Consider the following 14,358-nt stretch of genomic DNA (forward strand, 5'->3'; position numbering starts at 1 on the left):
CAGGGTAACAACTTCAAAGCCTCAGTAAGTAATAATAAAGTACTTTATTAATGTTGTCTATACTCATTAATCTTACAGCAGAAAGAAAACCAAAGAGCAAGGTAAGACATAAAGTACTTGTCAAGTACTTTTTATGCTAACTATCAATTTCAGATAATACTTCTGAGATACAAAAGCTTCAACAAGCTATAAAACTTGAGGAGTTAAAGATTCAATTATTAGAAAAACAGAAACAGCGTCAACAGCTAGAACTAGATCCTTGATTAATCAAAAAGAAATTATTAATAATCTTTCCCTTCTCAAATATATATACTAGATTGATGCCTTTAATATAAAGAGAATATATGTTTTCACTGAATCTCATAATCATCATTAAATACTTTTCAGTTTGGATTAGTAGCATTGAGACCCATCTGTTCAAGTTCCTCAGGACTTCTAAGATCAAAATGATGCATAACGATAGTGCATATGTTCATGTCTGAGAGGCAACCTAAAAGATTATCAGAAAGTACTTTTAGAGTACTTTGGATAAATTTACTTACTAATACCAGCTTCTTGACATGCATCACAAGGAAACACCCCAAGAGCCTTAGCAATTGCTCGGACTTTGATGCGATTGATCTAATAATGTTAGTTAAATAAGTACTTTGTAAGTATCCTGAAAGTACTTACATCCATCAGATCCTTTCTCCATGGCACATATGGCTTTTGATGCTCTTGGTCGTCCTCCTTGGACTGCTCTTCATCCTTACTCTCATCCATGATTTGGTTGCTCTCCACAAGTTCTTTATACCAGGCTGAGCAATACAACATTGTAAGTATTAATTCAGAATGTGTTTGAAGTAATTTTAAAGTACTTTGGAAGTCCTTACCATTTGTCATATCTTTTTCCACTTGCTTAAAGCGACCAGTGCCACTATTTGCAATTTGAACATCTCGATGGTGTTTGAGGTGCCAGCGAAGATTAACTGTTTTTGAGAATTCTGTCTGTTCATCTGTAAGTACTTAATAAGTACTTTAAACTCAGCTTCTACTCACAGTTCGCTTATCACAGTCTGGGTAACGACAAAACAACTCGCCTGGTTTCACCAGAAACTCCCCATTTTCATTCTAAGTACTTTATATATAAGCACTTTCAAAATACTTGCAGATTGCAATGATTATCACTCACTTGTTCATATTCTGGCAGCTGGAGCTTGCCCTGAGAGGCTAGCTCCTTGTATGCCTGGTACCACCGGCTGTTTTCCAAGAATTTCGCCATTTTAAGTACTTTGAAAGTACTGTGGAATGAAGCAGAAGCAGAGAAAATTCTTGCGGACTTTTGGTGGAGAAAAAGCGGTACGAAATGGAGAGCGTTCATTGGCCGAGCGTTTATTACATAATTTTCTGACTTCGGGCCACCCAAACGCCACTGGTCAGGTGATTTTTGGGTGGCCCGAAGGTAAGTTTGATTCGTTCTTATCATATGACTCTTGACGCTGATATATCCCCGGAACCCTTTTGACGGCCCCCGGCTCTTTGACCTTCTGCTGGCTTTCTATGTATCTATGTCTATGTATGTTGATACAATCACGTGTCCCTCCTTCATTAACGTGGTTGGTCTTTTCGGCGACTCGGGATGCCCCATTACTCGGGTTCCGATATTCGAAGTAGCCGAATTTTGCGGAATTGCCCACGTTCATTATTGATTGCCACATATTGGTTGTTGGGAACCGAGATCAGCGGCGCCCAAAACTCGAATGTCGGGTCCGGCAAGTTTTACCGTCTCGCAGTCCCAGAGTCTTCAGAAAATAAAACAGGGAAACAGAAGAAAGGAATTTTTAGCACATCTCTAGTTAAAATATCACAATTAGTTGCAACCCAGGAGAACGGTGACTGGGCAGATTGAGCCGAACTAGAATTCCTGTGTTTCAGCCCAGTTAAGTGAACACGGACCGCCTCAGGCAATTACATAACGGGATTTTTATGTCGAATACAACGCCACCGTGTATGAATGAAACGAAAGACACGGGATAAGAATGCTCAGTTGTCACTATGGGATATAATGAGCCCTTTTCCCGTATCTCAAGTAGAGTTCCGCCAGCGAGACGCATACAAAGACCCGATTTCCAGAATTATCAGAAAGAATCATACAATGATCGTACAGCCAATTACAAAAATGCTCATGCTGGCCAAGGTCGAGGATGAGATCATCGTGCCAGGGACTGCGGAAATTTAAAAAATGTATGACAAGGTGCATGAAGGCGGCATTTCGTCCGGAGGTCCGATCTGGCTTGCTTTTACCGTGTCATAACAGAGCCGCTCTCTTATCAAAACCAGGAAATAATCCAGGCGATTGCAAACGATCTCAGGAGACCATCAGCACAAACGAAGCCCACGTGTACTAGATAGTTCTCCTTTTCGCCCAGACGGCTGCTTCTTGGTTTCTCCTCTCCAGATTCGATATTCTCGTTGTCTGGTTATCTAGTTAGATAGGAATATCATTCGTTATTATCTTCTAGAACAAGCTCGTGACACTATGTTGAAACCATGTCCCGCTGCCCATCATGTTGGCTCCCCCACTCTGCTAGACTGGCTGCATAGTAGGATTGGTGCAGTGTTTGTGGGATGACTTACTCACCCAGGAGGCACCCAGCAAACAAATTTGCGTAGTAAGTGAAGCTGTATATAGTTTTTGTAGAGAGATTGTTTTATAAAAGGCTCTAACCATTAAAGCATCAAGCTCATCTGATTGGCCCGAGAAACGACAGCCGGCGACATAGCATTCCTCCAGTTAATGGGGCGACACTTAACCCTTTCCCGCATCATACCGTATAGCCACAGACGCCGCCGGGAGCAACTCGGGATTTCTTCCATCAATTGAATGGAAAAAGGAAGTTGAATATCAATACTACCGGCTAATATATGTTTGACATATAGTTGCATAAAAACTTAACTCAATCACAAGACGGTAGGTGAGGCTTGGTCTCGGTATTCGGCCTCAATCGGAGACCGAGGGCTCTTTCGAAGCCCCCGATCTTAGTTTATAAGCACAATATTCGTGTCTGCTTCCCTTGATATTATTTGTTATTCTTTTCTCACTCCCCTCACAATCGCAAAAAGTCAAAGAAAAAAAAAAAAGAAGAAGAAGAAGAGGAAGAAGAAGAAGACAACACAAATCGCCAGAATGGTAGTTCTCAACATCTCTTATACTGGGCCAGTTAACTGCTCTGATCCCATCATCCCGAACTTGGCTCAAGAACAGGTCTGGAAAGGCATGGAAATGAAGGTCCGATGCCCACAGGCTTTTATACCCTCTTTTGATGACTCGCGAGTCGTTGAAGAACATGATAATGGTTCCTATGTTGTGAGAGAAGCCCATGTTGCATCTACTCTTCGCGAGTCTCCCTCGGTTGGAAAATGGACCAGAGAAGAGTGCAGGCTGTGTAAGCCAGTCATGGTAAGAAGGCTAAAAATAATTTGATTGGTCCAAGAACTTTCAAAGGCTTTGGAAGATTTGCTAAGAAGCTGTCTAACTGAAGAATAGAGTTATTTCACACTACCTGGTGGATCAACAGTCCAGAATATTCTATCTACGGGACCTGGCCAAAGTCTGTATCTCACTTTTACATATGAATGGAAGCTTCCTGATATTGAGCCTGAGTCAAGAGAGGCACAAAAGGCCCAGGATGATCATATGAGAATTGCGGTATCTTCAGTCCAAGGAACTATAAAGGCGTTGAGAAAAATGGCAGACGAGCACAAGTTGTGAGGATGGGAGACTGGAATTGAGCGGCATTTGTACGTTGCTTGACCAGGCCAGATGAAACTGGAGGGAAGGTGTCGTTTAAACCGATTCAGGAGACAAAAATCATTGGATGACTGATGACATGCGGCATTTTCGACACAGGATACAGGTATATCTTGATGCTATATGTGAATATTGGCTAGGGTAGCAGAGATATAGCAGATCGGACCTGGCGAGCTGAGCGACGTCTATATGCATTATTACATGAATAACCCCGAGCAATAACCATTACAACAACAAAAATTTTTTCCGTTTACTCCATACTCATGGAACCCATGTTCTAACTGCTCATGTATTAAACTATACATAATGGATTTCAGTGATGCCACTCTAGAAATCACCTTTAAGTCGGAGGACCCACAGTTCGGGGTTTCAGCTCAGCTTACCGAGCAGAAAGCTCTCGCCTAGCGCCCCTAGTAGCCTTAGCTAGCAGGCCACCTATCCAATCAACCATCCATTCTCAGGCTCAGGGCTTAGGGCAAGCGAATACTTATTCGAAAGTCTCACTACATGTACTGCCAACCATGTTTATGTGTTGAAATCCAGCACGCACCGCCCTCGAACCTTCCCCCGTTTCAATCGATCTACAGCATGCGGAAGTCGCTGTATACTAAACGACTCATACATCGGCTTCAACAGCCCCCGCGCAGCCATCGACAGAGCATCAGCCGTATCCTTCCGCGATCCTGTCAGAGATCCAACCACCTTGAGGTTATTCAGAATCAAAAACATAGGATCATCACCAGCAACTACCATCCCAGAGGCAGGCATCCCCACGCAAACCACAATCCCACCCACACGGACCATACGAGGCGCGACTCGATATGCAGCGGCTGACGATGCGGTTACTATCACACCGTGCGCACCCCTCTCGTCTGATATGTTGTGCACAGCTTTAGGTAGATCGTGGACCTTGGTGTGGTCGACGAACGCTTCACAGCCCAGTTGAGAACAGAGTCGCTCTTTTTCCTCGCCAGTGTCGACGCCGATGACCCGAAGCCCCATCGCTTTGGCGATTTGAACGCCCATATGTCCGACTCCTCCGCCTGCTCCTATTATGACGGCCCATTCGCCTGCACGGAGATTTGATTCTCGGAGCTTGTATAACATTACTCGTCAGCGAATGGTATCTCTGTTGAACTGAAAAGGGCCACTTGCAGCTCTTGACATGGTAGATCCACTGCACATGATAGGACCAGCAGAGAAATCGTCAACGCCGTCCGGAATCCGACTAGTATATCGTGCCGGGCTAACAATATACTCTTGATAAGTACCTAGGTCAAGCGTTAGATCTCTGCTTCCCTCCCTCAGATACACGCCATCGTCGATTGAACCATACCAGGAACTTTCAAACCAGTTGGAACAGCACCAGAACAATGACACTCCATATCCCTCGAGCACAAATCACAGCTCATACAAGTATCCCAGGTAGGCGCAACACCCGCCCGATCACCAACCTTCCACCCCACCACGTCGCTGCCAACAGCGACCACGATACCTGCTCCTTCATGTCCTGGGGAGCGCACGCCGTGGTCGCCCATTCGAGGCAAGGGTAGGTCTTCTAGCATGTAATGAATGTCACTGTAGCATAGTCCAGTTACGTTGAGTTTAATTAGGAGTTGGCCGGGGCCTGTCAGTGAATTATACGTTATTTTCGTTTTTTTTTTTTTTATGACCTTTGGTAGTGGTGATACAACCGGTTGCTCACCTGGTTTTGGGACGGGGACATCGTCGACTGTTAATTTGAAATCAGCACCATGGTTCGAGACTACCCCAGCTTTACACAATTCAGGAAGTGGAGCGTGGAGATACATTGCAATGTCTCAGTGTGTGAACCAGCATGGCCTCCATCAGACCAGACAAAGACGTGCATTTATAAGAGGGCATACAGATCAACTGATCTGATCTGGTTACACATCCGGTCCGCCGGAAAGAAGGACTCTTTACACTTCCGATATGAGACTTAGACTGTGTACAGATGAGGCAGTATCCGTGTACAGAAGTTAAACATGATCCACCGGAACGCTTACCTTGTGCGGCTAGAAAACCGCCGGTTGGGTTCCGACTACACTTCCGGTGAAACTGGTTTCCTAATACGGTATACTAGTCTCTACGCTACCCCAAGGGCTCAGAGTATTTGATCCATGCCCTGTACGCCTTAATCCGTCATACGAGTTGCAACATACAAAAATTCTCTATAACTTTTATTTAAATTATCTTGAACTCAATATCTAGCATTCAAAATGTCTCCTCAAAAGACCATCACCGTTTCCCTCCCCCAACTAGCCAAAATGATCGACCATTCCTTCCTCCACCCAACCACGACCGACGCCGATATCCTCGCCGGTCTGAAAATATCCCGCGAGCGCCACGTCGCAACGGCCTGCATGAAGCCATACCTAGTCCCGCTGGCCAAGAAGGAACTATCGGGAACTGATGTTCTCGTCTGCGCTGTTATTGGATTCCCGCATGGCAATAGTACAACAGAGATCAAGGTTGCTGAGACCATTGCTGTGCAAAGGCTGGTGCAGCGGAAATTGATATGGTTGTGAACATTGGGAAGGTCCTTGGTGGAGACTGGGGGTATGGAAAGAGGAAATTGCACAGATAAATCATGCTGCTGTGGCCCATGGTGCGACTCTCAAGGTGATATTTGAGAATGATCATCTCAAGCCAGAACATATTGCTCATCTCTGTGAGATTTGTACTGAGTTGCATGTTGCATTTGTGAAAACATCTACTGGTTATGGGTTTGTCAAGCAGTCTGATGGCTCTTAAAACTACAAGGGTGCTACTGTTAGTCATTTGAAACGTATGCGGGAGAATTCTGGGAAAGATGTCCAGGTTAAGACTTCTGGCGGTGTTCGCACGCTGGATGATTTGCTTCATGTTATGGATCTTGGAGTGACTCGCATTGGGGCTACGGCGACGGTGGCTATTCTGGATGAGGCGAAGAGACAGGGGATTGGGGAGAAGCCGGTTGAGGTGTCGTTTAAGTCGATGAAAGAAGAGGGTCGGACTGGGGGTTACTAAAATTCTCTATGAGATGGATTTTCTTGCTGCATTCCATTCCTCGGGATAAAAATGTATGCGATGTTGTATGAGATTACCCAACCACTACTATGTAGAAACAATACCCCGTGTTCTTTCACCTTGAAGCATATGGAGACAACTCAGATACTATCATAAGACATGAAATTGTGTCTGAAACCCCGCAATATTACTGAAGCGGCATGTCTGTATATGCCATGCATAATACTGAATATAGACTAAGAATGACACAAGTTGATCAGTTGTCTCGGAATCAACTCAATCGGGAAGGATTCAAGTTCTGTTCATTTACTTATTCCTAATCCTAAACAAGATGCAACGCTGACTAGGCATATATGACCATGGCCGTCAAGATATTCTTCTGGTCGCCTCAAGGGTCACTAACCCAGCCACCATCAACAACATATGTGCTCCCTGTCACCCCACTTGCCTCATAACTCCCTAGAAACACAATTACCTTTGCAGCATCCTCGGGAAGCAGATCGCGTTGCAAGCTCTGCGATGCATGACTTCCGCACGGTATTCAGACGTAAGGACCTCCTCCCTCTGTTTTCGCGTCGCAATTGCCTCCGGCATGACGCTGTTGATTCGAATATTTGCCCCTCCAACTTCCTTGCTCTGCACCCGGGAATTCCCATGATCGCTGCTTTGCAAGCGCCGTATACCGGCTGACCCGGGGCCGGGATGCATCAGGTAATGGACCCCAGATTGACAATGCTACCACCCCCAGCTCTTTTCATCGCCGGGATAAAGGACTGAAACAGGAAGAACACATGTCTCAGGTTCGCATTGACGTTAAAGTCTCAGGCCTCAGGCGTAACGCTTGACGTTTCGAGTCGCGCGCTGCTGCCCGTCGCAGCAGCGTTGTTGACCAAGACATGGACAAGCCCGTGCTCCTCTAAGATCTTTGCCGCGGTGGCTTCGAGGTCAGGGAGATTGGTGAGATTGCAGTAATAGAAGATCGGTGCTTTGATGAAGGGACCTCGGCGTTCCTCAGCCTCTTTGGTTCGTGAAATAACATGATCGATGGTCTTCTGTGCTGCGGTTTCGGCGATGTCCAAGAAAAGCACTTTGCAGCCCTGTAAGGCAAAGAGTTCGACGGATGCGGCACCGATTCCTTCGGCGCCGCCTGAGACGACCAGTCTTGCCGTGGAGGCTGGGATAAATTGCGGGGAGACCTGATGTCATGGTTGAAGCGAGCAATGAAGGGTAAATCTCGATGCGCGAAAAACGCAGTGAACGGCGATTATGTGCTTCTCAATATTGTCTTGATGTCCCTGGGGCTGTCAAGAGAAATGAGGGGCGTTTTACGCAAGGTGTCCATTTCACGAGGGAGGGGGGAAATGGATTCGGGTTTTGCCAACTTAAGGATTGTGTACAAATAGAATAGGTACTATGTAAGGAACTACTTATTTTGGATCTTATATTATATAAGATTTACCTTTTCTCAAGAAGTCTCCGTGGCGCAATAGGTTAGCGCGTCTGACTGTTAATCAGGAGGTTGGAAGTTCGAGCCTTCCCGGGGACGTCTTTTTTTTTTCGTTACTTCTTTGTTCCACTTCCGCCCCCTTCTTTCTTTCTTTATTATCATCTTTTTTTTTTTTCTTGTACGACAATGGCATAATTACAAGTGATTTGCTAAACATTTCCAGTGGATTAAACCCAACGAGATGGCTTTGGTATGCTAGAAGACAGAACATATAAAGATACTTCTCGGAGTACAAGAAAGCCAGATAGTCAGAGTCAATTGAGACGCCAGAAAATCGAGAGCCGCTTTCTGTTCCGCGATCACTGGGTTTGCTGCTGCAGGATAGTCATGTTCTACTATACATCTTTCCCTTCGGGTTGCGAAAATGGCAGCATGTGAGGATGTTGGGGTTGTCAGGCCACTCCAATTTGGTTAGAAATATATCAGCGAAGTAGCGAACTTGATACTAGGATTAAAATGAAAACGAAAACATCGACATTGCACTCCCAAACGGTAGCTCAGTTAGTCAATCTAGTCAATCAAGTCCCAAAGGGTCTATTGTAACTTGATAGCAAATAGAAAAGACAAAAGACCAAAAAAAAAAAAAATAAAAACAAAGAGGACAAAAGAAAAGTGTTCCGAAGAAACCCACCTTAATTGGTGAAGCTAACGGAGCAAAAAAATGTGGACTCGCCGGGAATCGAACCCGGGACCTCCTCAATGCGAATGAGGAATTATACCACTAAACCACAAGCCCACTTGTTGTGATAGGAGCTGTTGGCTAGTGACCTATACCAGTAAATACATATTATTTGCATAATGTCGGTACTTCACAAACTGTATATTTTCTTCTCCATTGAGCGATCAGTACACTGTATCGATCACTGTCCTGGTATAATTGATGTGATTAATACATATCGTAGGAATCGCCTATCCGGACCTGCTCTACATAGCACTCCCTTCGGAACATACTCCCAGTAGAGACAGTTACAACTGTCTTATCAATCAGCAATTTAGAAAAAACACTAGCCACGGAGGACCAGCCTCACCGTCATATTCAAAAGTACGTGTCTAGAGCGTATAAATAAATATAAATACAGAGCCGAGCACAAGTACAGTGCACAGCTAACACCCGGGAAGCATACCCCAAGCAGAATAAGAACAAATAAATGTCATACACGATCACCAACCATCGAATCGTACCCGACAGTAATTATACTCCCAGCACGTGAAAGGGGCCATAGGTAAAAGATTAAACTATGCACTATGGACCACACCGTACATAGTACAGTACTCTGTACAGAGGAGCTCGATATTAATTGCCACCTCTAACTGCTATCTCTGGCTGATCATCACATCATGTTTCAGAACCCAATAGCCTCATATCGCATGTCTCGTCTCATCTACGAACTAGTCTCGCCACGAGTTTCCGGATTGGCGGTGATCGATATGAGTTTCCTGGGCTGTGACGTTATGGTGCAGGAGATTGATGGCCTTGAGGATTACTGTGTACGGTTGTATGTAGGTGCTACGGAGTACTCTGGAGTACATACCCCTGATGCTAGATTCAACGGTGATGGACGGAAGATCGGTGGCGAATTCGTTGATACAGATACAGATACAGAAACGTCAAAATAATCGTTTTCTAGCGAATGGTAGGGTGTGCTTCTGCATCACCCACATTAGAGTATGTATTACATAGAAGTACAGATTGTACAAAGTAATTCAGAATAACCAATAAACACGTGACAAGAAACAAAAGCCTCCATATGTGCCAAACAAAAAAAAAAAAAAAAAAGACCCAACCGCTCCCAGTATATCCATATGCAAATCCAGAAGAGACAAAGAAGAGGATAAAGTATTGTCGGGAATTGACCAATCCCCAAATGTTCGACAGAAGAAAAGAAGAGAAGGACGCTCCAACTGAGACGAAAGAAAGACAAGAACAAAAACACCAACAGTATAATGCACAAGTAATGCTTCGATCACCGGACACTCGTATAAACCGACCCGCCAGAAAAATAATATCGAAGGTAAATAAGAATTATAGCGAAGAAGAATCGAAATATATTCCCACAATGGCCGGGCGATAACACTTTTTTTCGTTTTCATTTTCTCTTTTGTGAGGTTGTCTATTCAAAAGTCGTTCGGCGTTTGGTTGTTCGTAAAAGTGTATTGCTTCGGTGCTTGCGAGGGAAGCTGCTGAGCAACGAATCGGTGAGCCTCCTGCTGGTCAGGGAACTCCTGAATCATGAACTTCTCCTCTCCAGTCAAGGACATCGAAGGAGACATGGCTGCATGGTCGCCAGCATGTCCGCTTGCATTGTAAGAAATCGGGGAGACTTCCGCGGGCTGCACCTGGTAGGAAGGATCGGGCGAGGGAATGGTAGGCGCGTCACTCCAGCTGCGGGCAGTCAGAGGACCAGTTTCGCAAGGGGCCGAAGTGGCATAGTCAGGGAAGCTCGTGTAGTGGGCGGGAGCGGACATAGGAGGAGCAGCATTTTGATACGGATACGACGACATCAGATCCACGGTCATGGGCGTAGCTGGGGGGGATGCAACATTGATCTGCATGGGCTGCGTGGTCGGGAAGAACTGGGCAGATGGCTGCGCAGACAGGCAGTAGCTGTCGCTAGGCGATGTCGGAAGCAAGTGATGCATGTCTTCCGGAGTCAATGGCGTCGGAGGAGCCAGAGCGTTGGTAGTGACCGTGGGCTGCAGCATAGACGCCATGTCTGCCTTGGACGAGTTCAAACCAGCTTCAGCAAATGTCGAGAAGTTGAGAGGCGATCGCTGAGCAGCAGACGCCTTCCGCACTCCCGCATACCGCGAGTTGAGAGACTGGGCCGACTTGGATTGTCTGACACCGTGAGGACCACCATAGCCTGGCACCCGGGAGCTAGGCGACATGTTTGCAGCTGCTGACAGCATGGAGTGAGATTTCGAGGTTCCGATCGCAGCGGGCCTTGGCCTCTTTCTCCGGGCAGCCAGGTCGAGTTCCTTGCCAGCTTTGTCTGCTCGGTGTGTCAGCAGCGGCATGCCGCGTGATGATGCCGTGGTGTGAATACCAATGCCTTCCAGGTGGTGGGCAAGCTCATCAGACGAGGTTCGCCTTGTCAGCGAACCCTCTGGCTGTAAGGGATATTGCATGGCGGCATCGTATGATGACCCAGTATCAGATGTGCGATGACCCATCCATTCTTCTTGTGCGTGGAATGGCTGGCGTTGCGAGCTATCCTTTGTCAGTATACCGCTATATATGATGCAGATAGATATATTTGAGCATACCCATATGACTCCTGAGAGCCCCACCCGATCGAATTATCCTTGGGAGCTTCCCATTCCAGCGGTGCATTGTATCCGTGGCCGTTGTGCTTGTTGCTGCCGTTGTGCGTCGTGGCGGGAGTCGTGGTGGGAGAAACGGATTCTTCCATATTGTCAGTAATTGGTTGGTTATTCCCGTCATCTCCGCTGTAGGTATCACGGGCCGCAACGGCAGCATTCAAGGCCCTTTGTAAAGACGCGAAGGTCGCCTCACGGGCCGACTCACTTCGGGTCTTCTGATGCTTCGAACGGGATGACGAGGGAGCAGTCGATGATGATGTCTTGGTTCGCTCACCAGTTGAAGCAGTTTCATTTGAAAGTTCTTGCTTGGGGGTCGAGGTCTTGTCCGCCTCCTGTGTCGGGGTCTTGTCGCTTTCCTTCTGATCCGTGGGGTCCGACTTGGCCCGCGCAGCCTCCTCAGCTTCAGCCTTGGCCTTTTGCATGCGCTCGAATTCCTCCTGTCGCTTTTGCTGCTTGGCCTTTGCCCGTCGATTTTGGAACCAATTCTATATCACAGCATTAGCTTGAGTTTCACTTATACCTAATCAAAAAGGCAATACTGACAGCCACTCGAGGCAGACTCAGGTTTGTCTGAGCCGCCAATTGACGCTTGGTGTTGCTGCTAGGCTTAGGGTGAGCCTGGAATTGAGCCTCCAGGGTCTCCACCTGTTCCTTTGTCAATCGAGGGCGGGAGAGGTTCTCTGCGTATTCCTCGTAGTCCATGATCGGCTGGTGGTAGAAGTCCATCATCTCGAACGGCGGCGGGTGAGGATAGAGGTAGCCATCCATGGGGTGAACCATGGATGGGTGAGGCATTGTCGTCGGGTCAAAAGCCATGGACTGGTCCATTGGGACGGCGGTATAAGGATAAGGATGGTGAATGTAATTCATTGTTGCGGTTGAAGAAGAGAATATTGCATTGAACAATTGGAAAGAGGAATAAGGAATCGAGAGATTAGAGAAACGGTGAGATTGGTTGGTCGGTGTGAGGTGTCGCAAAAGAAGATATCGGAATCGATATAGGTATAGTAGTATATGGTAGTTTCCAACACATAGAAAGAGAAAGAATGATACGAAGGAATGGAAGGTATGTCCGAAGAGGAATCGAGACGATAGATATGTATAAAAAAGAACGAACCGGGGAAAGGGAATAGTTAAGAGAGCACTGTTGTCAGAGAATGACTGAAAAGGAACGAACTAGGCCGATGGAGCCCACTGCCTCAAAAAAAAAAGAAAAAAAAATCGAAGGAGTGTGTCTGATACCAAAAAGGAATGGAAAGGAGGTGAAGCCTCCAGTAACTAAAAAAAAAAAAAAAAAGGATAGAATGAGGGTCGGAGAATAAGTGATAGAAAAAAAAAAAAGGTAAAGGAAAAAATACAATACAGCAGGAAAAGAGAGTTGAGATGGAGTTGGGGGGAAAAAGAATAAAGAGAGAAAGACGGAGTGAGAACAGGCTGAGAGAAGCGCTGTCCGGTGATTGGCCGCCGCAGCAGGGGAAAGAGGTGTGGAGGGCGTGTTTCTAATTGGTGGATCGCTGCTCGGAACGGGGGGTGCTCCACTCGCGGCTTACGGGCTGTACTTGTACCTGATACCTGTATCTGTACCTGTACTGTACCTGGTAATAAGTACGAGCATTATACTTTTTATTCTATTACTACTATAGAGTACTTTTATCTTTAGAATGACGTAGGAGTTAAAATAAAAGAGATATTTAGATTCTTATGAAAAGTGTGCAGAGTATTGTGCAAACAAACAATTGTATACACACTGAGTAGACACTGTACAATCACATGTTGTACAATACAATACGCCTCGGCGACGGTCGAGCCACCGAATTTTGGCGAATGATCACAAAAGTGGACTGGCCGTGCTTCCGGTCGAGCGGTTCCAGTTCTAGGGGGTGGCGGTTGGGCAGCAGCGGTGACAGTACGTTACATTATCTGGGTTATTGTACAGTACAGGTATAGAGTACAGAGCGCTTGACAGCTGAATATAGGCAGCAAGGAAGATGTAGATACTCGTGCTGTATACTCGTATATACATCGTAGTAGTACTCTGTACAAGTAGTACTCCGCGGGGGTAGTAAGAGAGTACTAGGGGCTAGTAGCCCATTGTCACAACCTGGCTTCTCTCGTGTCGTACCTAGGGTTCTAGTTAGTTGTATTTCGAGACTGAACACTTACCTTAAGTGTTCCCAAGTAGTCGTATGCTCAATGCCCCTCCGGGTCCGGTTCGGTATGTCGTATGCGTTGATGGGTATGTCGCCCCCTCCAGGCTCCGTAGTTCAATAGTCGTTGATGGGTATATCGCCCCCTCCAGGCTCCGTAAGATAATCAACAAGTAGGAACGGTAAAGGTAACGAGTAGAGAAACAAGGCCAACCGAGTACGTATACTGGGTTGTTGGTTAAGTGCGGACGAGTCAGAAACTAGAAGGTAACCAATGCTGTAAGACTTGAATTGATCGCGAAGAACTAACTAGGTGCATGAATGAGTGTCCTTATATATCCTCCGCTTATATACCATATGGACTACCATTCTGATGGTAGTGATTGTGGTAGTTGTATACCATCTACCAATGCCAAGCCATGGTATATGGTAGTTGATCACGTGATGCGCCTGTTAACTATCACCTATGATCCCTGTCCTTCCTGCATTATTACCAGAGCTTATAGTCCAATGATTCTGCCTTGACTCCCCGCATAATCACGTGAGATTAGTGCCTTAGG

The 14,358-nt window shown here is 46.1% G+C and overlaps 6 protein-coding genes and 2 non-coding genes across 8 annotated transcripts; 3 read left to right on the forward strand and 5 right to left on the reverse strand.

The window, feature by feature from the left end:
- Positions 1–383: 383 nt before the first annotated feature.
- ACHE_30807A (uncharacterized protein) lies at positions 384–1,261 on the reverse strand (the record flags this gene model as incomplete). Its single annotated transcript, XM_043277466.1, has 6 exons — positions 384–490; positions 543–621; positions 673–797; positions 873–987; positions 1,039–1,110; positions 1,172–1,261. 6 exons carry the CDS (start codon positions 1,259–1,261, stop codon positions 384–386), a joined length of 588 nt encoding a protein of 195 aa, XP_043135342.1.
- A 1,905-nt stretch (positions 1,262–3,166) lies between these two features.
- ACHE_30808S (SRPBCC family protein) lies at positions 3,167–3,751 on the forward strand (the record flags this gene model as incomplete). The annotated part of the gene is made up of 2 exons (XM_043277467.1): positions 3,167–3,439; positions 3,527–3,751. 2 exons carry the CDS (start codon positions 3,167–3,169, stop codon positions 3,749–3,751), a joined length of 498 nt encoding a protein of 165 aa, XP_043135343.1.
- A 564-nt stretch (positions 3,752–4,315) lies between these two features.
- Positions 4,316–4,816, reverse strand: ACHE_30809A (uncharacterized protein; the record flags this gene model as incomplete). The annotated part of the gene is made up of 1 exon (XM_043277468.1): positions 4,316–4,816. One exon carries the CDS (start codon positions 4,814–4,816, stop codon positions 4,316–4,318), a length of 501 nt encoding a protein of 166 aa, XP_043135344.1.
- An 87-nt stretch (positions 4,817–4,903) lies between these two features.
- Positions 4,904–5,601, reverse strand: ACHE_30810A (uncharacterized protein; the record flags this gene model as incomplete). The annotated part of the gene is made up of 3 exons (XM_043277469.1): positions 4,904–5,061; positions 5,205–5,417; positions 5,496–5,601. The coding sequence occupies 3 exons, from the start codon at positions 5,599–5,601 to the stop codon at positions 4,904–4,906; spliced, it is 477 nt and encodes a 158-aa protein (XP_043135345.1).
- A 429-nt stretch (positions 5,602–6,030) lies between these two features.
- On the forward strand, positions 6,031–6,820 carry ACHE_30811S (uncharacterized protein; the record flags this gene model as incomplete). Its single annotated transcript, XM_043277470.1, has 2 exons — positions 6,031–6,312; positions 6,575–6,820. The coding sequence occupies 2 exons, from the start codon at positions 6,031–6,033 to the stop codon at positions 6,818–6,820; spliced, it is 528 nt and encodes a 175-aa protein (XP_043135346.1).
- Positions 6,821–8,292: 1,472 nt separating this feature from the next.
- Positions 8,293–8,366, forward strand: ACHE_t30015S. The gene has a single exon. It is a non-coding gene; the product is annotated as a tRNA-Asn (tRNA).
- Positions 8,367–8,991: 625 nt separating this feature from the next.
- ACHE_t30016A lies at positions 8,992–9,063 on the reverse strand. The gene has a single exon. It is a non-coding gene; the product is annotated as a tRNA-Ala (tRNA).
- Positions 9,064–10,442: 1,379 nt separating this feature from the next.
- ACHE_30812A (uncharacterized protein) lies at positions 10,443–12,521 on the reverse strand (the record flags this gene model as incomplete). The annotated part of the gene is made up of 5 exons (XM_043277471.1): positions 10,443–11,320; positions 11,375–11,538; positions 11,595–11,733; positions 11,926–12,136; positions 12,195–12,521. 5 exons carry the CDS (start codon positions 12,519–12,521, stop codon positions 10,443–10,445), a joined length of 1,719 nt encoding a protein of 572 aa, XP_043135347.1.
- Positions 12,522–14,358: the final 1,837 nt, after the last annotated feature.

This window comes from Aspergillus chevalieri, chromosome 3 (genome assembly GCF_016861735.1).
Source record: "Aspergillus chevalieri M1 DNA, chromosome 3, nearly complete sequence".
NCBI lineage: Eukaryota > Fungi > Ascomycota > Eurotiomycetes > Eurotiales > Aspergillaceae > Aspergillus > Aspergillus chevalieri.